The 25,294-nt window shown below is 42.3% G+C and overlaps 1 protein-coding gene across 2 annotated transcripts; it reads right to left on the bottom strand.

Annotated features, from left to right (window-relative positions):
* Nucleotides 1–61: 61 nt before the first annotated feature.
* Nucleotides 62–24,609, bottom strand: LOC139375079 (mitochondrial ribonuclease P catalytic subunit-like). Of its 2 annotated transcripts, XM_071116506.1 has the most exons (8): nt 24,580–24,609; nt 23,344–24,348; nt 23,187–23,234; nt 22,867–22,999; nt 11,797–11,904; nt 862–1,010; nt 446–641; nt 62–291 (listed from the first exon to the last, which is right to left on the bottom strand). In XM_071116506.1, exons 2-8 carry the CDS (start codon nt 24,294–24,296, stop codon nt 160–162), a joined length of 1,719 nt encoding a protein of 572 aa, XP_070972607.1. In that variant the 5' UTR covers nt 24,297–24,348; nt 24,580–24,609; the 3' UTR covers nt 62–159. The 2 variants fall into 2 exon arrangements, with proteins under 2 accessions (XP_070972607.1, XP_070972606.1); XM_071116505.1 differs by having other exon boundaries at nt 23,344–24,600.
* Nucleotides 24,610–25,294: the final 685 nt, after the last annotated feature.

Below are 25,294 nucleotides of genomic sequence, written 5' to 3'. Positions count from 1 at the left end.
CTTGGTTTACTGAATGCATTTTGAAAAAAAATATTCTAGGACTACAAGAAAAGTACAAAGCTTTTTTTTCAGTCCTTTATTCTTTTTCACATGCTATAGTTTCATTGACGAACACTGTATTGACAGGTTTGTGAAGATCAACCAGTTCTAAGTGGGTCCTTATTTTGCCTTGGTGAGACACAGCCACTTCTGTGGAACTTCATAAGTGCATCTCTCTGCCCCATTCACATCATAGGGGATGTGCCAGGAGCCTCCATTTGTCTGGACAATGGTGTCATAACTTAATATCCTCTGGAAAAAATGTACAGAACACAAGAATTGTAATAAACATACACAGGCCATATTTTTTTTAAATCAATGTGCCTTTTAGGTCCTCATGTAGACAACAGATACTATGCATTGATGTGTAATAAATAAGCAAGCTCTATCACCCTGTTACTCTCACCTGGAATCGTACTCTCTTTCCCGGGGTGTAGCTGCTCAGCACCAGCTGGTGGCCTCTCTGCCACTTGAAGAAGAGGCGTCGGGTGGCACCGTCTGGCAGGCAGGCCTTGTGGTCCCTCATCAGGTCCCGGCTAACAAAGTTGCAGTGGTTCCCAGAGTGCAGTGTGGCATAGAGCAGGAAAGGGTCATCCTCAGAACTGACAAACAACCAGAGGTGTCAACATCCAAACAAACCCAAAGAATACACATTGGTTACTTTACCCAATGTATTGCACAAAAACATATATTTTCTTTCAGCCTTTAGTATTCTCAATGAGATAAAGTCTATTTTGCAAGAGTGACCTGTACTCTTATAATATGGATATGAATGATCTACCAGAAAGCTATGGTTTGCAAGACACATAGGGCTGAACTCACATGTTGTCAGTGAAGAAGCAGTGGGCCTTCTGCTGGACCAAGCTCATGTCATGTCTGTCCCAGCTGCGTGAGGGCCGCTGCATATGCTTCCTCCCCAGGACCAGGATGACCAGGCCCTGGCGCTCAAGCTCCGACACCACCTCCAGGAGCTGCATAGAAACACCAACACGATTAGTCATCATCACATACAGTGCATTCGGAAAATATTCAGATGCCTTGACTTTATCCACATTTTGTTACGTTACAGCCTTTTTCTAAAATGAATTAAATAGATTTTTCCCCCTCATCAATCTACACACAATACTCCATAATGACAAATTGAAAACAGGTTTTTAGACATTTTTTGAAAATGTATTAAAACTAAAATATAGAAATACCTTACTTACATAAGTATTCAGACCCTTTGCGATTACACTTGAAAAATAGCTCAGGTGCATCCTGTTTCCATTGATCATCCTTGAGGATGTTTCTACACCTTAATTTGAGTCCAGAAAATCACATTGTAGGATTTTTTATGAATTTATTTGCAAATTATGGTGGAAAATAAGTATTTGGTCAATAACAAAAGTTTCTCAATACTTTGTTATATACCCTTTGTTTGCAATGACAGAGGTCAAGCGTTTTCTGTAAGTCTTCACAAAGTTTTCACACACCGTTGCTGGTATTTTGGCCCATTCCTCCATGCAGATCTTCTCTAGAGCAGTGATGTTTTGGGGCTGTTGCTGGGCAACACGGATTTTCAACTCCCTCCAAAGATTTTCTATGGGGTTGAGATATGGAGACTGGCTAGGCCACTCCAGGACCTTGAAATGCTTCTTACGAAGCCACTCCTTCGTTGCCCGGGCGGTGTGTTTGGGATCATTGTCATGCTGAAAGACCCAGCCACGTTTCATCTTCAATGCCCTTGCTGATGGAAGGAGGTTTTCACTCAAAATCTCATGATACATGGCCCCATTCATTCTTTCCTTTACACGGATCAGTCGTCCTGGTCCCTTTGCAGAAAAACAGCCCCAAAGCATGATGTTTCCACCCCCATGCTTCACAGTAGGTATGGTGTTCTTTGGATGCAACTCAGCATTTTTTGTCCTCCAAACATGACGAGTTGAGTTTTTACCAAAAAGTTATATTTTGGTTTCACCTGACCATATGACATTCTCTCAATATTCTTCTGGATCATCCAAATGCTCTCTAGCAAATTTCAGACGGGCCTGGACATATACTGGCTTAAGCAGGGGGACACGTCTGGCACTGCAGGATTTGAGTCCCTGGCGGCGTAGCGTGTTACTGATGGTAGGCTTTGTTACTTTGGTCCCAGCTCTCTGCAGGTCATTCACTAGGTCCCCCCTGTGTGGTTCTGGGATTTTTGCTCACCGTTCTTGTGATCATTTTGACCCCACGGGGTGAGATCTTGCGCGGAGCCCCAGATGGAGGGAGATTATCAGTGGTCTTCTATGTCTCCTAATAATTGCTCCCACAGTAATGTGTGTAATGATTTCTTCAAACCAAGCTGCTTACCTATTGCAGATTCAGTCTTCCCAGTCTGGTGCAGGTCTACAATTTTGTTTCTGGTGTCCTTTGACAGCTCTTTGTTCTTGGCCATAGTGGAGTTTGGAGTGTGACTGTTTGAGGTTGTGGACAGGTGTCTTTTATACTGATAACAAGTTCAAACAGGTGCCATTAATACAGGTAACGAGTGGAGGACAGAGGAGCCTCTTAAAGAACAGGTCTGTGAGACCCAGAAATCTTGCTTGTTTGTAGGTGACTAAATACTTATTTTCCACCATAATTTGCAAATAAATTCACTAAAAATCCTACAATGTGATTTTCTGGATTTTTTTTCTCATTTTGTCTGTCATAGTTGAAGTGTACCTATGATGCAAATTACAGGCCTCTCTCATCATTTTAAGTGGGAGAACTTGCACAATTGGTGGCTGACTAAATACTTTTTTGCCCCACTGTATATATTATCTGCTGAAATTGTTGCAACCCCTATTACTAGCCTGTTCAACCTCTCTTTCGTATTGTCTGAGACTCCCAAAGATTGGAAAGCTGCCGCGGTCAACCCCCTCTTCAAAGGGGGTGACACTCTAGACCCAAACTGCTACAGACCTATATCTATCCTACCCTGTCTTTCTAAGGTCTTCGAAAGCCAAGTTAACAAACAGATTACTGACCATTTCGAATCCCACCATACCTTCTCCGCTATGCAATCTGGTTTCAGAGCTGGTCATGCGTGCACCTCAGCCACGCTCAAGGTTCTAAACGACATCATAACCACCATCGATAAGAGACATTACTGTGCAGCCGTATTCATCGACCTGGCCAAGGCTTTCAACTCTGTCAATCACAACATTCTTATTGGCAGACTCAACAGCCTTGGTTTCTCAAATGATTGCCTCGCCTGGTTTACCAACTACTTCTCTGATAGAGTTCAGTGTGTCAAATCGGAGGGCCTGATGTCCGGACCTCTGACAGTCTATGGGTGTGCCACAGGGTTCAATTCTCGGGCCAACTCTCTTTTCTGTATACATAAATGATGTTGCTCTTGCTGCTGGTGATTCTCTGATCCACCTCTACGCAGACGACACCATTCTGTATACTTCTGTATACTTCTGGCCCCTCCTTGGACACTGTGTTAACTAACCTCCAGACGAGATTCAATGCCATACACCTCTCCTTCCGTGGCCTCCAACTGCTCTTAAACGCAAGTAAAACTAAATGCATGCTATTCAATCGATCACTGCCCGCACCTGCTCTCTGAAGCTGGAGACTCACATCTCCCTCACTAGCTTTAAGCACCAGCTGTCAGAGCAGCTCACAGATCACTGCACCTGTACATAGCCCATCTGTAAACAGCCCATCTATCTACCTACCTCATCCCCATACTGGTATTTATTTATTTAGCTCCTTTGCACCCCAGTATCTCTACCTGCACATTCATCTTCTGCTGATCTACCATTCCAGTGTTTAATTGCTATATTGTAATTACTTCGCCACCATGGCCTATTTATTTCCTTAACTTACCTCATTTGCACTCACTGTATATAGACTTTTTGTTTTATTTTGTTCTACTGTATTATTGACTGTATGTTTTGTTTATTTCATGTGTATTTGTATGTGTCGAATTGCTACGCTTTATCTTGGCCAGGTCGCAGTTGCAAATGAGAACTTGTCCTCAACTAGCCTACCTGGTTAAATAAAGGTGAAATAAATCACATATAAAATAAATGATGATGTGACACATAGCTTGTTTCTTATATCCCATACATAACTTTAGTGCAGAAATACAGTTTGGCAGTTGCTATCATTGTTTATATGTTGAGTGCATGCTCCATAGTTTACGTGGTTGTTACAACATTGTTACAACATTTAAGAGGCGCACAGCGATGCGGTAGAGAGCTCGATTTGGCCTCTGCGTGCCTTCCGAGGCTCCGCAATTGCGTCACACCATCCACACGGTCTCCGACCACATTTTTGGATGAAACATAAATAGGCTTTTACAGCCTCATGTCTCCAGCATGGGATGCTGCGGTGTTCTGGTAAAGAAGGCCCAAACAGAATCCCAGGCTTAAAATAGGGTTCCGGCGGGGCGTTGGGAAATGCCAATGCTCTGTTCACTCCGGGGACCCCCCCCCCCCCCCGAAGAGTTTAAAATAGTGAAGTACAGTTATACATTGATATCGTGTACTGTTATTGTTAAAATAATTATTGTATTTAAAAACATGATCTAAACGTTATATCATTCTTGTTATAATGTAAACTTGATGGTTTGCAGACTCCCCTTGGACCAGGGAATGGAACTGGCCACTCTCCTTATAGTCTGCCTTCAGGTAGTTGATTTTTGGTTTGTGTACGCTCTGTTCGTGTACGTTCTGTTCGTGTACGTTCTGTTCCTGCACGTTGGATCAAAGTTATTTTTTAAGTTAAGACTGTATAGGACAGTCCGTTTTTCATTTCAAATAACGTATCCCTTTGTATATTTTAAAGCACTTTGGTTTATTTCCTTGACATAATTTGTATTTTCTAAGTTTTGAGAAATAAAACCTTTGTCAGTGGTGTGTATTAATGGATGCCAAGGGAAGCCAGGCTTCCCTAAAAAATGTGCCAATAAAAAAAACATACAATCATTTATCTTTCATCTCTATGTATTTCATAATTTTTCTACAATTCGCAAGAGGCTTAATGTATCTCACCGGAGAAAGCATCCGAGCGAGCCAAACAGCGCCCCACTGTCTCTATGTGTAGGCCATCTATCTGATGTGGTCTGGTCCAAATTAGTATAACCTTGTTGCCCCCAGTAGCACTGAATGGGATGCAAGGGAAGCCAGCGAGCATTTGTCCTCCCTGGTTAAAAAAAGTATAAAAAACGATCCAATCAGCATTGAGCTAAACTGAGCGAGCTCAACTGTGAATGGTCCTGGCACACCAAAAAAAAGTGACAAGGGAAGCCAGCTTGGATTTTGGCGTCACTCCTATCAAATCGCATTGAGAGCATACGTCATTGAAATAAACAATTTGAATTGTTGCATCATGTTGTGTTGTTGTCCTCCGGTGACTAGCTAGCTAGCTAAAATGGGCCCTTTCCTAAATTAGCCATGGATGTTGATAGGGATTTGGACTTGTGATTTTACTTAATTCTCCAAACTGGCCAATGATTATAACGGCTATTCTGATCCAACCATTAATTCATACATTGTTGTGCCCCTGGCCTGAGAGGATGGAAGTTCAATATGTAGCTAGATGTAGAAGGCTAATGTTAACTAGCTAACATTGCCCATGAATGTAAGTTAGGCTAGCGAGCAAGCATTTTAGCCAGGTAGCCTAGGACAACAAAAATAAAAGCGTGTACCTAATGACCGTTTGGTCAACGTTAAAATACGCACACACACGTTCACACACAGAAATCAGAACCATGGGCAGCCACATCATATTTAGCTTACGTTGATTGGACTAAATTGTTTTTGGTACCTTTTAGTTATCACTGTATTAGATGAAGCAGAGGTGATTTGATGATGTTGAAATGTTGAAGTTGAAATGGTGCTGGAATAGTAGAGGCAGCTCCTGTTTTCTTTGGGACTTGAGGTAACTCTCTGTGTTTCTAAATCAATAGTTGTTTAGTGGTCCAAAAATGTCGGAAACATTAACTTGCTTGACCAAGCTGTAGGTCATATTCTGTTACTGTACATGCAATATGCTTTGAGGACTAAACCAGACAGAGGTTGCTATCCGGTTTTGTGACAAAATAAAAGGTATGGTTGAATTTATTCTGCCACTGTGTCTTCTTATTGTCTGCCTTTAGACATATTAATTAACAGGTTATAGAGCAAACAATGCAATTATCACAACACATATGTTATAATATGGCATTTTTTCTGGCTTCCCCAGTGAATTTACCCACACACCGCTACTGACCCTAATATTGTTTGCACCCTAATAAGTTGTCTCTCGTTGCCTGCTTGGTCATCCCAGACAGCCCTTTCATTTTTTTAAGGTATCTGTGGCCAATGATGCATTTCTGTATTCGCAGTCATGTGAAATACTGATTTCCTTATACGAACTGTATCTCAGTAAAATCTTTGAAATTGTTGCATGTTGCATTTATATTTTTGTTCAGTATAATAATAGTTTCACACACATGCAAAAACTCTGACATGTCCGATTGTATGTCTGTCTGATGTGGTTGAGAATGCAGACGAGTGGGTTGGGGAGATGTGACCTTTAGCTGATAACTAGGACAGAAGTCAGCACCACAAATACACAAATACTGATTTTAGTCATATTAGAATGGAAGAGAAATCCCCTCAATAAGGCATCAGAGTCTGTAGGTGTGCTGAAACAAAGCTACATGTGCTGTATTTATAGAAATACAGAACTGCTGTATTTGAAAGCTGGGAGCAGGTTATTCATATCTACTCTATGCAGTAAGTGCCCTGAGGCCACAGTCCCCCCCTGCTCCTCACTAATGCTCAGCTCACCTGTCAGAGAAACAAGAGGCTAAACAGCTGTGGGGAGGTGGAGGGATTATTCACACTGTGTGTGTGTTTGTGTATGCATGGCAGACTGCTGGCCAGACTGTGGTGACTGAGGGTTCTGCTTACAGAGCACAGATATAATACTCTGTGGGTTTCTTCGGCTATGAGCCCATGGTTAAATAAATATACACAGCACTAAAAATATACCCATCTTTCCCACATGAAAAAGTGTAACAGCCTCCCATAGCCCCATGCAGCCGTGACAATGCCATCTCCTCTGTGTCTCAAGTGGGGGAAGCACATGGGTAACTTATGTGGGCTGGCATTACAACTTATTCACTTAATTGGAATTCAAGACGGATATTTGTATTTGGCTCTTTCCGTACATCCTGTCCAGAATGACTTAATTGTACTGAGTTACAAATACAAGATAGGCACCCTTTATATTCCGTTACTAGGAATTCGTAATATTGACAGTGATTCCAGCCTTAGTCATCAGTGGGGGAAAAATTAATTTTCTCCCACTGATTCAACCCAAGTCTGAGACGTTTGAGAGTATTTGCTTTCATGATGATGACTGATGCTCGACCACTCAAGTAGTAAAAAAGTTCAGATTTAGGAAACATCCCCTGCATTGGAATATTGCTTTTGATTGACGCTGACTGTGGTTTGGTTAGTGTGGAAGACTGAGTAAGACTAACAGTGAGTCAGTATGAACCTAAACACACTGAAATGGAAGTGGTAACACCAGCTGTGCATGTGCACTATGTTCTAATAGTTACTGTATATAGGTTGCAGTCTAATTGCACTGCAGAAGGCACATCACTAGTAGTGCTGGGAAATTGCCAGTGACCTCACGATATTATCACTTTACTTACATGCCGATACGATATGTATTGGGATTCTCACTGCTATATAAACTCAGCAAAAAAAGAAACGTCCTCTCACTGTCAACTGCGTTAATTTTAACATGTGTAATGTTAACTTGTTAACTTAACATGTGTAAATATTTGTATGAACATAAGATTCAACAACTGAGACATAAACTTGAATAATGTGTCCCTGAACAAAGGGGGGGTCAAATTCAAAAGTAACAGTCAGTATCTGGTGTGGCCACCAGCTGCATTAAGTATTGCAGTGCATCTCCTCCTCATGGACTGCACCAGATTTGACAGTTCTTGCTGTGAGATGTTACCCCACTCTTCCACCAAGGCACCGGCAAGTTCCTGGGCATTTCTTGGGGGAATGGCCCTAGCCCTCACCCTCCGATCCAACAGGTCCCAGATGTGCACAATGGGATTGAGATCCGGGCTCTTTGCTGGCCATGGCAGAACATTGACATTCCTGTCTTGCAGGAAATCACACACAGAACGAGAAGTATGGCTGGTGGCATTGTCATGCTGGAGGGTCATGTCAAGAAGAGCCTGCAAGAAGGGTACCACATGAGGGAGGAGGATGTGTTCCCTGTAACACACAGCGTTGAGATTGCCTACAATGACAACAAGCTCAGTCGAATGATGCTGTGACACACCGCCCCAGACCATGACGGACCCTTCACCTCCAAATTGATCCCGCTCCAGAGTACAGGCCTCGATGTAACGCTCATTCCTTCAACGATAAAAGCAAATCCGACCATCATCCCTGGTGAGACAAAACCGCGACTCATCAGTGAAGAGAACTTTTTGCCAGTCCTGTCTGGTCCAGCGACAGTGGGTTTGTGCCCATAGGCGACGTTGTTGCCGGTGATGTCTGGTGAGGACCTGCCTTACAACAGGCCTACAAGCCCTCAGTCCAGCCTCTCTCAGCCTATTGCGGACAGTCTGAGCACTGATGGAGGGATTGTGTGTTCCTGGTGTAACTCGGGCAGTTGTTGTTGCCATCCAGTACCTGTCCTGTAGGTGTGATGTTCGGATGTACCGATCCTGTGCAGGTGTTGTTACACGTGGTCTGCCACTGCAAGGACGATCAGCTGTTCGTCCTGTCTCCCTGTAGCGCTGTCTTAGGCATCTCAGAGTATGGACATTAAAATGTATTGCCCTGGCCATATCTGCAGTCCTCATGCCTCCTTGCAGCATGCCTAAGGCACATTCACGCAGATGAGCAGGGACCCTGGGCATCTTTCTTTTGGTGTTTTTCAAAGTCAGTAGAAAGGCCTCTTTAGTGTCCTAAGTTTCCATAACTCTGACCTTAATTGCCTACCGTCTGTAAGCTGTAAGTGTCTTGACGACTGTTCCACAGGTGCATGTTCATTCATTGTTTATGGTTCACTGAACAAGCACGGGAAACAGTGTTTAAACCCTTCACAATGAAGATCTGTGAAGTTATTTGGATTTTTATGAATTATCTTTGAAAGACAGGGTCCTGAAAAAGGGACGTTTTTTTCTTCTTCTGATATATATATATATCACTTTTGTGATATACAGTGGATATATATATATATATATATATATATATATACACTGTATATCACAAAAGTGAGTACAGTACACCCCTCACATTTTTGTAAATATTTGAGTATATCTTTTCATGTGACAACACTGAAGAAATGACACTTTGCTACAATGTAAAGTAGTGAGTGTATAGCTTGTATAACAGTGCAAATTTGCTGTCCCCTCAAAATAACTCAACACACAGCCATTAATGTCTAATCCGCTGGCAACAAAAGTGAGTACACCCCTAAGTGAAAATGTCCAAATTGGGCCCAATTAGCCATTTTCCCTCCCAGGTGTCATGTGACTCATTAGTGTTACAAGGTCTCAGGTATGAATGGGGAGCAGGTGTGTTAAATTTGGTGTCATCGCTCTCACACTCCCTTATACTGACTGGTTACTGGAAGTTCAACATGGCACCTCATGGCAAAGAACTCTCTGAGGATCTGAAAAAAATAATTGTTGCTCTTCATAAAGATGGCCTGGGCTATAAGAAGATTGCCAAGACCCTGAAACTGAGCTGCAGCACGGTGGCCAAGACCATACAACGGTTTAACTGGACAGGTTCCACTCAGAACAGGCCTCGCCATGGTCGACCAAAGAAGTTGAGTGCACGTGCTCAGCATCATATCCAGAAGTTGTCTTTGGGAAATAGACGTATGAGTGCTGCCAGCATTGCTGCAGAGGTTGAAGGGGTGGGGGGTCAGCCTGTCAGTGCTCAGACCATACGCCGTACACTGCATCAAATTGGTCTGCATGGCTGTCGTCCCAGAAGGAAGCCTCTTCTAAGGATAATGCACAAGAAAGCCCACAAACAGTTTGCTGAAGACAAGCAGACTAAGGACATGGATTAATGGAACCATGTCCTGTGGTCTGATGAGACCAAGATAAACTTATTTGGTTCAGATGGTGTCAAGCGTGTGTGGCGGCAACCAGGTGAGGAGTACAAATACAAGTGTGTCTTGCCTACAGTCAAGCATGGTGGTGGGAGTGTCATGGTCTGGGGCTGCATGAGTGCTGCCGGCACTGGGGAGCTACAGTTCATTGAGGGAACCATGAATGCCAACATGTACTGTGACATACTGAAGCAGAGCATGATCCCCTCCCTTCGGAGACTGGGCCGCAGGGCAGTATTCCAACATGATAACGACCCCAAACACACCCCCAAGACGACCACTGTCTTGCTAAAGAAGCTGAGGGTAAAGGTGATGGACTTGCCAAGCATGTCTCCAGACCTAAACCCTATTGAGCATCTGTGGGGCATCCTCAAACGAAAGGTGGAGGAGTGCAAGGTCTCTAACATCCACCTGCTCCGTGATGTCGTCATGGAGGAGTGGAAGAGGACTCCAGTGGCAACCTGTGAAGCTCTGGTGAACTCCATGCCCAAGAGGTTTAAGGCAGTGCTGGAAAATGATGGTGGCCACACAAAATATTGACACTTTGGGCCCAATTTGGACATTTTCACTTAGGGGTGTACTCACTTTTGTTGCTAGCGGTTTAGACATGAATTGAGTTATTTTGAGGGGACAGCAAATTTACACTGTTATACAAGCTGTACACTCACTACTTTACATTGTAGCAAAGTGTCATTTCTTCAGTGTTGTCACATGAAAAGATATACTTAAATATTTACAAAAATGTGAGGGGTGTACTCACTTTTGTGATATACTGTGTATATATATATATATATAGAGAGAGAGAGAGAGATAGATAGTGATTCGGGACAGTGATTTTATTGTGATTTGATGTTCAAAACATATTGCTCACCATATGTCTGCTGCAGAGGGACAATAGAGAGCCATGATAAACAGAATTTTGATCAGTCAATAAAATAAAAGTGCTGAAAACGAATTGGCTCCCTATTTAAAAAGAAGATGGAAAATAAGCTATGAAGGAAAAATAGTGGAGTTTTGGTGCAGATACAGCCAACTTCCACTAAAATTACATTGCAATATTGTCAGAACAGTACAATATATCGTCAAAAATAATATCCCCGTCGGCCTCCCGAGTGGCGCAGTGGTCTAAGGCACTGCATCGCAGTTGCTGGCTGTGCCACTAGAGATCCTGGTTCGAGTCCAGGCTCTGTCGCAGCAGGCCACGACCGGGAGACCCATGGGGCGGCTCAGCGTTGTCCGGGAGGGTTTGACTGGCAGAGATGTCCTTGTTCCACCGCGCTCTAGCGACTCCTGCGGCGAGCCAGGCGCATGCACGCTGACACGGTCGCCAGGTTTACGGTGTTTCCTCCGACACATTGGTGTGGCTGGCTTAAGCGGGCATTTTGTCAAGAAACAGTGCGGCTAAGTTGGGTCGTGTTTCAGCAATCAGACAAGACTAACTACCAACTGGATACCACGAAATTGGGGGGGAAAAGGGGTAAAAATAAGTAAAATATTATCCCAAAATGTAACTATCGTCCCCCCATCACTAATCAATAGCACAACACCACATCCTTAAATGTCAGATCAATGGTGCCAACTCAGAACATTTCATACCCTGTGATTGTTGTTCTGGACTCACATTCGCAGAGAACTCACCGTCTGCGACTGGTTCCCTTTGATGCCAATGTTGGCCACATTGAGTCCATCTATGACCACGTCAAAGGCCGGCTTCCGCTTGACAAAGTTCTTGAAGCTCTCCAGCTCCTAGGAGAGGGAGAAACACTTGGTTACCAAAGCTTCCGGTTTACATATGTGGTTAAATGTTTTATGCTTCCATTTGAAATGTTTGTGCATGTCAAGTCCATATTATATTTAATATTTTTTAAATTAAATGTCTCACAGCTATCAGGTGATCTATGAGGGGGTGGGAAATTCACATACTTATTCACAAAAAAAAGACTCGAAAGTCTTGAGCACCAGCTCATGATGCATGCTGGTCTGTACACAACAAGGATGAACTTCAGTAGCAGGGCAAGATAAATCAAACATGGCATGGTCAATATTTACTTAACTCGACAGCCAGGACTTCCTTCTCGCTCTTGTTTTTCTTTCATTGTTTCCGTTTCAATGGGAACCTGGACTGGGTCCAGATATAAATCTGGCAGTACACAGTACAGCGCATAATTTTTGGATAGGCCACATGTCAACCCAGGCCACACCTCCACCTGTCTGTCTGTCTATCATGTACATTCTACACTGCAGGTATGCATGCATAGGTCTCTCATGTTGCTGTCACTGCTGCTTAGTACATAGGAAATAGAGATCCACTGACACATGAAATACTTTTTTTAGATTGCGACATACATGGTCAGTCTTGTTGCATTCTCAGGAAACATGGTGTATATATTAGCATCTATTTGTGATGAAAGAAATGGAAAAAAAATTGATTGCGACATACATAAAAATATATTTTTTAATTCATTTCATCACATATAGATGCTAATATATTCACCATGTTTCCTGAGAATGCAACAAGACAGACCAACTACAGCCTACAAACCAACACATAATGTGGTATAAGTGTCCATTATACAATACTGTAGCCCATGGAACAGGCCAGTACTTTCACTTCTTTGTCTCTGCTAGCAAAGAGCCTGAAAAATCCCCTGACACACCCCCAATACAATCCTAAAGTCCACCAGAACAACAGTAAAGTACTGTATAACCCTGAGAAAAACAATACAAAAAAAACTGTAGCAAATTTAGCTAAAGCTTTTGACTTTGTAAGCAACAGCATCGCAATGAGACATTTGTATGGGACAGAAAGAGGAATAATATTTGGGGAATCCCTGTGGTGCAGAAGGGAGAACGAGTTCTGCAACTAAAGGACATTAAGTATTGAAGAAACATTCAGGCCCTGTTTCAGGCCATAGACATTCTAATATATCATTAGGCCTCTGGGATAAAGGCAGGACGTTAACATCTCGTTAACCAATAGCCTGGGGAAGAGCTTACTTTCCCTTTACTTCACCTCTACCTTATTAACACAGCTTGTTGTGTTGCTATCTGCTCCCCTGCAGCACTAGCAGTTGTCATGGCGAGTTGGGACTGGAAGAACTGGGAATTCCCTGAGGTTGTAGGGTCACGTGACTTGTGCCTAGATGTTGTTTTTGATGGAGTCAGAGACAATGGATCTCCACTCTAGTTCCATTGTGGAGGGAATGGGTTTAGCTGAGCGTAGCATGGCAACCACCCAGTTACACTTGATAGGAGGCACCTTTGCATCTCTCCAGAGTTTCTCCCTGGTAGGGAGAGAATATTTCACATTTGATGGCTCTTCTTCATTGTTCTTGCATAACTGAGTTTTCCACATGGAAAAAGGAGACAATGCTGAGAAACAATTTTATCAACTGCGTATCTGCAATACTGTCTGGAACCAATACAATGTCTAAATCACCAAGGAACCTACACTACCATTCAAAAGTTTGGGGTCACTTAGAAATGTCCTTGTTTTTGAAAGAAAGCACATTTTTTGTATATTAAAACAACATCAAATTGATCCGAAATACAGTGTAGACATTGTTGATGTTGTAAATGACTATTGTAGCTGGAAACGGCAGATTTTTTATGGGGCTCCCGGTCACGGGATCCAACCCCAGGCTGTAGTGTCGCCTCAGTACTGTGACTTCACAGACATTTTCAATCTCTCACTGCCCTAGTCTGTAATCTCAACATGCTTCAAATAGATCACCATTGTCCCAGTTCCCAAGAATTCCAAGGTAACCTGCCTAAAATACTGTAATCATCCTGGCACTCACATCTGTAATTATGAAGTGCTTTGAAAGGCTGGTCATGACACACATCAACACCATCATCCCAGGCACCATGGACCCAGTCCAATTCGCATACCACCCCAATAGATTGACAGATGACGCAAAATGTCAATTCACACTGCCCTCTCCCACCTGGACAAGAGGGGAAAAAACTACGTGAGAATGTTGTTCAGACGACAGCTCAGCATTTAACACCATAGTCCCCTCCAAACTCATCACCAAGTTGGGGACCTTGGGACTGAACACCTTCCTCGGCAACTGGGTCATGGACTGCCTAATGGGCCGGCCCAAGGTGGTGAGAGTAGGCAACAACACTTCTGCCATGCTGACTCTCAACATGGGGGGCCCTCAGGGGTGTGTGCTTAGTCCACTCCTGTACTCCCTGTTCACCCAAGACTGTGTGGCCACGCACAACTACAACATCATCAATTTTGCTGGCAACACAACGGTGGTCTGCCTGATCACCGACGGCAATGAGACAGCCTACAGGGAGGTCAGAGACATAGCAGTGTGGTGCCAGGACACCAACCTCTCCCTCAACGCTAGTAAGACCAAGGAGCTGATCGAGGACTACAGGAGAAAGAGGGGAGAGCACGCCCCCATCCACATCGATCGGGCTGTAGTGGAGCAGGTCGTGAGCTTCACGTATCTTGGCTTCCACATCATTAAGGACATAACATGGCCCACTCACACCTGCACAGTAGGGTGACCACATGTCCCAGATTGTGCAGGACAGTCTTACATTTGTCCTTGGTCCCGTGTCCCACAACCAAACAATCCTCTCCCACATTTAATCAACAAATTCAAACACTACTAATTTAGAAAAAAAATATTGAGGGGGGGATCACACAGACATACTACATTGTCCAGCAAAATCATCCTGTTGTCCCGCATTTGGGTATTTTAAATGTGGTCAGCTTCTACCCCACGCCATAAAACTGCTAAATAGTTCATCAAATAGTTACCCGGACTATCTGCCCGGACCCTACTGTCTCTATGCAAACTCACAAGACTATATATATATATATATACACACACTATATACACACACTACACTGGCACTTTCATACAAAACGCAAACACATACACTACATAAGCACACAAACCGACACAAAACAAACACACAAACATACACATACAAGAGTTCAATCTTGGTTTCATCAGACCAGAGAATCTTGTTTTTCATGGTCTGAGAGTCCTTTAGGTGCCTTTTGGCAAACTCCAAGCAGGCTGTCATGTTCCTTTTACTGAGGAGAGGCTTCAGGCTGGCCACTCTATCAAAAAGGCCTGATTGGTGGAGTGCTGCAGAGATGATTGTCCTTCTGGAAGGTTCTTGGGGACCTTCAATGCTGCATAAATGTTTAAGTACCCTTCCCCAGATCTGTTCCTCAACACAAACCTGTCTCGGAGCGCTAAGGAGAATTCCTTCGATCTCATGGCTTGGTTTTTGCTCTGACATGCACTGTTTTAAAAACCTGTTTTCGTTTTGTCATTATGTGGTATTGTGTGTAGATTGATGAGGAAAAACAGTATTTAATCAATTTTAGAATAAGGTTATAACGTAACAAAATGTGGAAAAGGGGAAGGGGTCTGAATACTTCCGAATGCACTGTATCTATCTGAAATACCTCATACAAGCAATAATTTCATGGTAAATTCTATACCCGTTGTATGTAGCACGTGGCCAATAACATTTGCATTGATATCTTAATAGCATTAGGCTATACAGTGACATTCCACATAACTGTATTCAATCCAACCTCCCAAAACAAAAATTGTAGATAAAAATACAAGTGGCTGTTCCACCGGTCTGTCATCTCCCTCTAGTCTAAAGCGCGAGGAACAGGTTGTTATGTTGTGTTCTATGGCTGGTTCTACATTCTAAAACCCTGCAAGCCAGGGTGTTCCCTGTCAACCTGCGGCAAAATGCTGCCCTTTACATCCTGGTTAGTTACAGAACAACAATAATATCTTACTTCTCAGTGCAAGACTATGTTATGCTTATTCTAGGAATTCACCTCTGAAAGTATTAATTGGGACAGACAGAGAAATAGGCTAATATAAAGCAGTGCTGCACCGCAGACAAACCATAACAAGTGGGTTCTAATTTTAATCTGTGAATCATAGACAAAATGATTTAATAAACAAATGGTACCGTTGCTGTTCAATTTATTCTAAATGCATTTTTCTTGCACTCTTTCATGTGATAGACTTTACAATGAAGTTGAACCTTGCAAAGAAAACACTAATGCTGCATAGGAGCAAAGCTCCAGCCCCAGCCCCAGGACTGAGGGCGTTAGTTTTCAGTGCCTCACACTGGTTTCACATCATAAACTACTCACTCATGTAACCATGGGGGGTTAGAGTCCGCGCAAGCACACACAAACGCACATACACACACAGGGACTTTCCAGGGTCACTCATGTGAGATCCTGTTGAGGGTTGAAATGTGAAACTCTTTTGTGCAGCTTATATGACTGCAGCAGGCCCAAAAAATGTCCACGCTATGCCCAGATATAAACAAAACTAATGTTACCTAAAGCAACAAAGAGGGATTACAGCTCAGAACAGGGACTTAATGTATTACAGTTCATCCTGACATGCAATCGAGTAATCAAAAGAAAATTGAATTTCCCAAATAAACTGCCATGAAATAGCCTATCACTTTATTATACAATATACACTGAGTGTACAAAACATTAGGAACACCTGCCCTTTCCATGACGTAGACAGACTGACCAGGTGAATCCAGAGGAAAGCTATATGATCCCTTATTGATGTCACCTGCTAAATCCACTTCAATCAGTGTAGATGAAGGGGGGAGACAGATTAAAGAAGGATTTGTAAGCCTCGAGACATGGATTGTGTGTGTGTTCCATTCAGACGGTGAATGGACAAGACAAAAGATTTAAGTGTCTTTGAACGGGGTATGGTAGTAGGTGCCAGGTGCTGCTGGGTTTTTCACACTCAACAGTTTCCTGTCTGCATCAAGAATGGTCCACTATCCAAAGGGACATCCAGCCAACTTGACACAACTGTGGGAAGTATTAGAGTCAACATGGGCCAGCATCCCTGTGGAACACTTGACACCTTGTAGAGTCCATGCCCCGACAAAGTAAATCTGTTCTGAGGGCAAAAGGGGGTGCAACTCAATATTAGGAAGGTGTTCCTAATGCTTTGTACATCTGTACAAAAATTATATTTCCCATGAAACAGTATCTATAAAGGATAGTTCCCATTGAGCTAACAGTAGTTAGCATTGGCTTGTGAAACTACCTCTAACTTCCTTCCTACTCGACAGAGACACAAAACATTAATCCATGAGTTTATTTGACTCTGGGAAAGTAGATACAGGGCCACATTGCCAAAATCCAAAAGTATCCCTTTAAGACAAAACAGATTTAACACAGTAGTTCTCAGTGGTGGAAAAAGTACCCAATTGTCATACTTGAGCAAAAGTAAAGATATCTCAATAGAAAATGACTCAAGTAGAAGTGAGTCACCCAGTAAAATACTACTTGAGGAAAAGTCTAAAAGTACTGCCCAACAACAACAACACTTTCTGTGGCAAACAGAAGCAGAAGGATCTCTGCACCCCATTTAATGAGAGTGCAACAGAGGTGGTTTGGTGATCCATGCATGTGATGAGCAACCTTGCCTGAGACCGGTATCAGCTTGACTGATGCGCTTTCTAACCCAGGTATCCTGTATCCTGACAATGCAACTTTTCAGGTCTCAGACAAGTTACTCATCACACAAACATGGTCACTGATCCGCCTGTGTTACACTTCAACCCCTTTTGACCTACTCTTTGAAGAGACCCATCCAAGCCACAGGACCAATGCCTAAGTCAGAAACATGTTAACCTTATAATGACTACCCTTGCCGGAGACTTAAAACGTACACGTCTAACACAAGCTAACACATGTCAAACTAACACGTCTTCAGGTCACAGGCAAGGTTCTCATCACATAAGCATGGATCACCAAACCACGCTCTTTTGATGAGTAACCTTGCTGGATCTAGTGTAGCAGATAGGGATCTGTGAAACTCACTCCTCAGTCTGCACAATTAAAGAAGGCCTCTCCATATGAGCTGAATCAGGGGGAAGCAGTCAACGTGATGTCCTTTACAATGGTGACACTGGACTTGGATCTACAGATGCGCTGGTTCAACAACTGGGGTCGCTGTGGAGTGAGTTTAGGGGGTGAATGTAGCAGATCGGGATCTGTGAAACACACTCAGAAGCCTGAAGTGTCGCCCCTTGTGCAATTGAAGAAGGCCTTTTTAAATATCTTGGTGGGTTGGAACACTTCAGGAGGGCGGTCAAGTATGTTTGCAAGGCAGACGTCCTGTGTTCGAGTCTCAGTATAAGCTGAATCAGGGGGATGCGGTACTCGTTAGGCAAGCAATGTGTCATCCTTTACATTAAACTCCTGAACGGATGCCTATAGGGTTTAGCTAAGTGGGCTAACACATAGAGCAGGGTAATATGGGTATAACACCATATTGTGATAAACTGCCTGAATTGATGCAATAACGATAAATAGAACAATATGTTCATAACAATGTGCAACTGTTTTGTTTGTTATTATCCTTTAAACTACTACTACTAGTTTGATGGTTGTGGCCATCAATTGTCCCATTAAGAATCAACTATATCAGCAAACTTATTTAATTTCAAACTTTACATTTCTATGGTATAGGCTACTTACCGTAATGAACGGTATCAGCTAAATGCATGCAATAAGTGAAAGATATGGACGGTGTCCCAGCTCTACTAACAAAGTCTTGTGACATGCAAGAGCCCTGGTTCAAACCCAGTCAGTCACAAGAACAAGATTAAATAGGGAGTGGAACAGCTATCCTTAGAAGGGCTATGACAGGGCTATTCAACTATATTCTAATGTGGGCCAAATTGTTGACACTCCTAACACGGTCTGTGATCATCATAGCAGGAAACAGAAGGCACGTCCACGTTCCAGAAAGTCTTAACTTTCAGGAATGGGGTCATAATAGCTTAGAGCCAAAACGGTTAAAATGCTAGAGCCAAATTCATAGAAAGAAAATGCATTAAACATGCCACGTTGGCTTTAGAAACCACCAGAAACTTCTGTTGACCACAGTGAGCGTTTGATTCTATCTGTTCTCCTCTACCTTTCCTGGCTGGCAAAGTACCAGGATGTTGTCTCTGTTTTTGAATCTTAAAACTGAATCTGAATGCATTTGAGAAGTCGAATATACAAACTTTGATCAACTTGAAATGAATGCAATGAATCCACAATGAATGCAATATCTACCATATTGAAAATAACAATATAAATGTTGCATTTGAATATTCAATTAAATTGAATTATAATAACTGAATGCAATACTCACTCAATTGTGTTTCAAATCATGAAATACAAGTTCAATTTATGAATACATTGATTCAATTTGTGCATTACAAATAAAAAAAATGCTATATCCTAATACAAATTTAAAATGATGGAATTCAAATAGAATTTATGTTGGCACTGAAGTCGCTCCATAGATTTGGTTCAAAACATTCTCGAAGACGAAGACCTAAACCTCAACTGGAGTTGTGTAGAAAGGGTGTGACCATTGGGTATGACCATTGAGCAAGTTGAGGAAGGTCCTAGGTATAACATTGGATGGTCAATTACAATGGTCAAGTCATACTGAAAAAGTTGTGAAGATGTAGAGGGGCATGTCTGTTATTAAAAGATGTTCTGCCTTTTAAATTATTATTTTTTAAATACAAATCAACTGTACTAGTTGTTCAGGCTCTGGTCTTGTCCCATCTAGATCATTGTCTGGTAATATGGTCAAGTGCAGCAAAGAAAGACCTAGCAGAGCAGCAGCTGGCTCAAAATAGAGCAGCATGTCGTGCCCTTAACTGCACATACAGAACTAACATCAACAACATGCATGCTGGCCTTTCCTGGTTGAGGGTTGATGAGAGATAAACTGCTTATCTTCTAGTTTTTATGAGAAGTATTACCATAATGAAAATTCCTGATTGTCTGCATAATTAAATAACATTCAGCTCAAACACCCATACCCAATAAGACATGGCACCAGAGGTCTCTTCACAGCCCACAAGTCCAAAACAAATTCACAACAAAGCACAGTATTATACAGAGCCAAGATCGCATGAAACTCCCATCTCCAATTACTCAAGTAAACACTTTTTTTTTTAACAACATCTCATGGAACGGCAGGGACTGTGAGGGGACACACACTCACACACAAACACGTTTTTGTTGTTGTTGTATTGTTGTGGTTGTATTGTTTGTATATAGCTGCATTTTACATTTATGTGACTGTCCTTTGTTACTTGTCATGTTTCCTGTTTTTTGTGGACCCCAGGAAGAATAGCTGCTGCCTCTGCAAAAGCTAATGGGGATTCAAATAAACAAATACTTGTATGTTTCCTACCATGCATCTGAAGAGTTCTTATTGATGAAACATAAATGACCACATATAGGACAATGACAAATGGAGGTAAGCTAGTTACAGTACACTTATTTTGACCTGAGAAGAGCCTACAAGCAGCTATCATCAAATATCCTTACAATGAGGTGAAACGGGTCTTCGCCAGTAAAGGGTCAAATGTGTTTTATCACTTACATATTGACCAGCCTTTACCAATGTTTGAAATGTGTGGCTGTGCTGACTGACTCTAAGAGCGGGCTCAGTGCAGATGCAAAGAGAGAGACGGGGAGATACATGTTCTGCAACTGGAAATCCCCATCATCTCATCTAATTGTGGGACAGGCCTGATCCCTTGGAGGACGACTTTCTATTTTAAGCAGTAGACCCCCAAGCTCATACAACTGGCCCTCGTGCAGCAAAATATCTTGTTTAATTCAGGAGATAAACCCCTAAACAACAGCAAACCCTAAGAGTAAAGCAAGGTCAGCCCTGAACAACACTGAATCATGAAACACTGCATTTAATGGCTGAAAAGTTTGACCAATACTTAAAAATTTTAGCCCCAAAACTTCCAGTACCAAAGGAATAGTTAAATACAAAATAAAACTTTGCCATAGGTTTTTCATATTTTTTGTGCAATTCTCAATGTGTGCATGTGGAGATCCCTGCAGTGCTTGTCGTTGAATTCACATGTGCAGATTTGGTTTGATACGACACTAGCACTGTCTAGTGGCCATTGTACGCAACTATTTTCTGCTGTCGAACTACACAACTTCACAAATATAAACGCAACATGTAAAGTGTCGGTCCCATGTTTCATGAGCTGAAATAAAAGATCCCAGAAATGTTCCATAAGCACAAAAAGCTTATTTATCTCAAATTTTGTTCACAAATTTGTTAACATCCCTGTTATTGAGCATTTCTCATTTGCCAAGATAATCCACCCACCTGACAAGTGTGCAGTGGTGGAAAAAGTACCAAATTGTCATACTTGAGTAAAAGTAAAGATACCTTAATAGAAAATGACTCAAGTAAAAGTGAAAAAGTCACCCAGTAAAATACTACTCGAGTAAAAGTCTAAAAGTATCTGGTTTTAAATATACTTAAATAACAGAAGTAAATGATATTGCAAAAATATACTAAAAATATACTAAAGTAAACATACAAGTGTAAATCCTTTCAAATTCCTTAAATTAAGGAAACCAGACTGCATAATTTTCTAGTTTTTAAAATGTATGGATAGACAGGGGCACACTCCAACAGTCGGACATAATTTACAAACAAAGCATTTGTGTTTAATGAGTCCTCCAGATCAGAGGCAGTATGGATGACCAGGGATGTTCTCTTGATAAGTGTGTGAATTTCACCATTTTCCTGTGCTGCTAAGCATTCAAAATGTAACAAGTACTTTTGGGTGTCAGGGAAAATGTATGGCGTAAAAAGTACATAATTTTGTTTAGGAATGTAGTGAAGTAAAATTCGTCAAAAAATATGAATAGTGAAGTCAAATACAGATAACCCAGAAAACTACTTAAGTAGTACTTTAAAGTATTTTTACTTAAGTACTTTACACCACTGCAAGTGTGGCATATCAAGAAGCTCATTAAATGGCACAATCATTACACAGGTGTATCTTGTGCTGGGGACAATAAAAGGCCACTCTAAAATGTGCAGTTTTGTCACACAACACAATGCCACATATGTCTCAAGTTTTGAGGGAGCGTGAAATTGGCATGCTGACTGCAGGAATGTCCACCTGAGCTGTTGCCAGATAACTGATTGTTAATTTCTCTATCATAAGCCGCCTCCAACATCATTTTAGAGAATTTGGCAGTATGTCCAACTGGCTTCACAACTGCAGACCGTGTGTATGGTATCGAGTGGGCAAGCGGTTTGCTGATGTCAAAGCTGTGTCAGCAGAGTGTCCATGGTGGTGGTGGGGTTATGGTATGGGCAGATATGAACTACGGACAACGAACACAATTGCATTTTATCGATGGCAATTTGAATTCAGAGATACCGTGACAGGATCCTGAGGCCCATTGTCATGTCATTCATTCGCAGCCATCACCTCATGTTTCAGCATGATAATGCACGGCTCAATAGTTTCGCACAGCCATTGAGGAGGAGTGGGACAACATTCCACAGGCCACAATCAACAGCCTGATCAACTCTATGTGAAGGAGATATATTGCACTGCATGAGGCAAATGGAGGTCACACCAGATACTGACTGGTTATCTGATCCACACCCTCACCTTTTTTTAAGGTAGCTGTGACCAACAGATGCATATCTGTATTCCCAGTCAAATCCATAGATTCGGGCCAAATTAATTTATTTCAATTGACTGATTTCCTTATATGAACTGTAACTCAGTAAAATCTTTGAAATTGCTGCATGTTGCGTATACATTATAACCAACTGTACTCAAACTAAGAAAAAGAGGTTCCCAAACCTCTGGAGTGGTCTTATTGAAGACGTCTCTGCCTTGGATCACGTCCCCCATCACCCTGTCTTTGAGCTGGGCGTACTCCTCCCGACTCAGCTGGATGGACTCCAGCTCTGCCTGGCAGCTCCGACACACTCCCCTGGTTAAAAAGGCAAAGGTAACAGGGTCAGAGGTTAATAAAGAATTTCCATTTTCCAGCCATCTAGGTTTCGAATAGAAGTAGAATAAGCATAGAAGAAGTAGTGTATGAAGTGCTGATTCAAACTCTGAATTCATTAGGTCTAATGGTTTAATAAAGAAAATTAAAATAATGTTTATGTTGTTACCTGGGGTCTATGGTGGACCAGCTTCCAATCCACTTTTGTTCTGGAAGACTGGCAGGAGAAGATATCATAATCAAACCAAAATAGGCACAGCCCATGCTTTGTCCCAATAACATTGTGTGATTGTAGGCCTATTCAGTAACCTATATTCAGGACTTACCTCTCAAACCAAGCTTTGATATCTTTAGCCAGAGTCTCCTCGGGATAGATTTGGTTGTCCCTCATATGGAGCAGGATGGATTGCAGCCCGTCCTCGTGGCCCTGATGAGAGAGACCACACTGGAACAGGGCCTGCCATGTCTCCTGGTTGGGAATGAGGCCCTTCTCCATCAGCTCAGCATACAGGGCCCAGGCAGTGTCACCATCACCATGCAGCACCGCCCCAGCGATGGTATCGCCGTAGTTACGCGGTGATGGCGTGATGGCCCTCTTGATGTTCTCCAGGATGGTCAGCGCCTCCTTCCAGCGTTCTGTCCTGCTGAAGCCCTTTATGAACAGGCTGGAGGCTCCAGTGTCTAATGTCCTGAACCGGCTCCTCATGATATCATACATGTCAAACACCTCAGAGTGATGGCTGCTGCCGACACACAGGGTGAGGTACCGCAGTAGCAGCTCGTAAGACAGCGTACCGGTATCCATGGCAACATAGGCCAGCAGGGACTTGGCCACGTTGATGTCTGTCCCATCGGCCAGCATTGATGACATCATCCGGACGTCAAAGCGATCAGGATTCGGTGAAGTCAATTTTAGGCTCTTCCATTCTGAGGCAGTGAGAGGGTGGTCTGGGGGTTTCACTCTCTTGTTCTTTCTGGGGAAGTCTGGTTCCTCCTCAGCCCTCTTCTTTTGGTATTCAGCAGTTCTCTTGGCTGTCCCAGAAGCAAACACTGACTTGGGAAAAGGGAGCCTCTCTCTGATATTGAATTCTCTCTGTCTGTCCTCTTTCCTGTTGTTACCTGCATGTCTACTCCCTCCTTTAGTGCATAAAAGCCTGGAACTAACTGATAGCTTGCTAATCACATTATTCAGGGGAGTAAAGCCAGCAGTGCTTGGATTAAAGAGTGGGCTAATGTATTTCAGACATATTCTTGTTTTTAATATCAGGAGGGAGCTCATAGTTAGTAACAATATACTACTACTGTACACTGTCAGATGTGATGTCTCATGTCTGTGTTAAAAAAAAAAACTGTCAAGTGAAGTCAGGGATACTTTAAGAAATGAGGTTCAAACTAATTAGCTAGCTAGAGACTTTAATTGACATTGCCTATAAACAAACAACCAGCATGCCCGTTTTATTATTTTGATAAGGAGTCAGGAGACCCAATATCTACATGCACTTGTTTTGGATGATAATTTGGCTAAATAAATGTAGCTAAATAACACTTTACGGAGTATTCACCTGCAGAAGAAGGCATGTCTGTGATCAAAAAGTCGCATATGATGACGTCACAATCGTGTGACATTGGAGTTCAGAGGTCACGTCGAAGCCGACCAATCCCAAGCGAGCTACGATTGTTTAGAAATTTTAGACGCTGGAGTTAGAAGTTATCATAAGTTTGGTTAGCTAGTTTTCATGTTATTACGAATAAACAGAAGTAAAATGTCAAACGATAAGGTAGTGCACTGGAAAGATCTTTTGAAAAGAAGATTGGCATCCTCCATTAATGGTTTGCTGCATCCATATATTGGTTGTGTTTATTTAACTAGCTAGCTAGGCAAATTTCATAGAAACCTGAATAGCTAGTTAACGTTACTTCTTTATTTTTGAGTAAGAAGTAGCTATCCTAACTACCGGTAGCCACACTAGCCAACTACCCACGTATTTCAATGATTGAACATTCACACAGCCTTATTGTGTCAACATGTTACTTTGACTTATCAATTTCTGTTCACATGAGAGGACTGAGGAAAAGAAAGTAGACGAGACAATACTTTTCACTAAATACTACTACACAGAGTAGAGGGGAGGAAGCAGCACAAGAACATTCCACTCTTCTACTACAGAGCAGGCAATTGCATTTTCTGACAATCTCTAACATTCTAACCTAACATTTTAACTCATCAACCATTTTTAACAGCCTACAATAATTATGATATTATTGACGTGTGTCAAC

This window comes from Oncorhynchus clarkii, chromosome 19 (assembly GCF_045791955.1).
Source record: "Oncorhynchus clarkii lewisi isolate Uvic-CL-2024 chromosome 19, UVic_Ocla_1.0, whole genome shotgun sequence".
NCBI classification, from domain to species: Eukaryota; Metazoa; Chordata; class Actinopteri; order Salmoniformes; family Salmonidae; genus Oncorhynchus; species Oncorhynchus clarkii.
The sequence above is the reverse complement of the archived record's forward strand: the minus strand, read 5'-3'. Positions and strand labels throughout refer to the sequence as shown.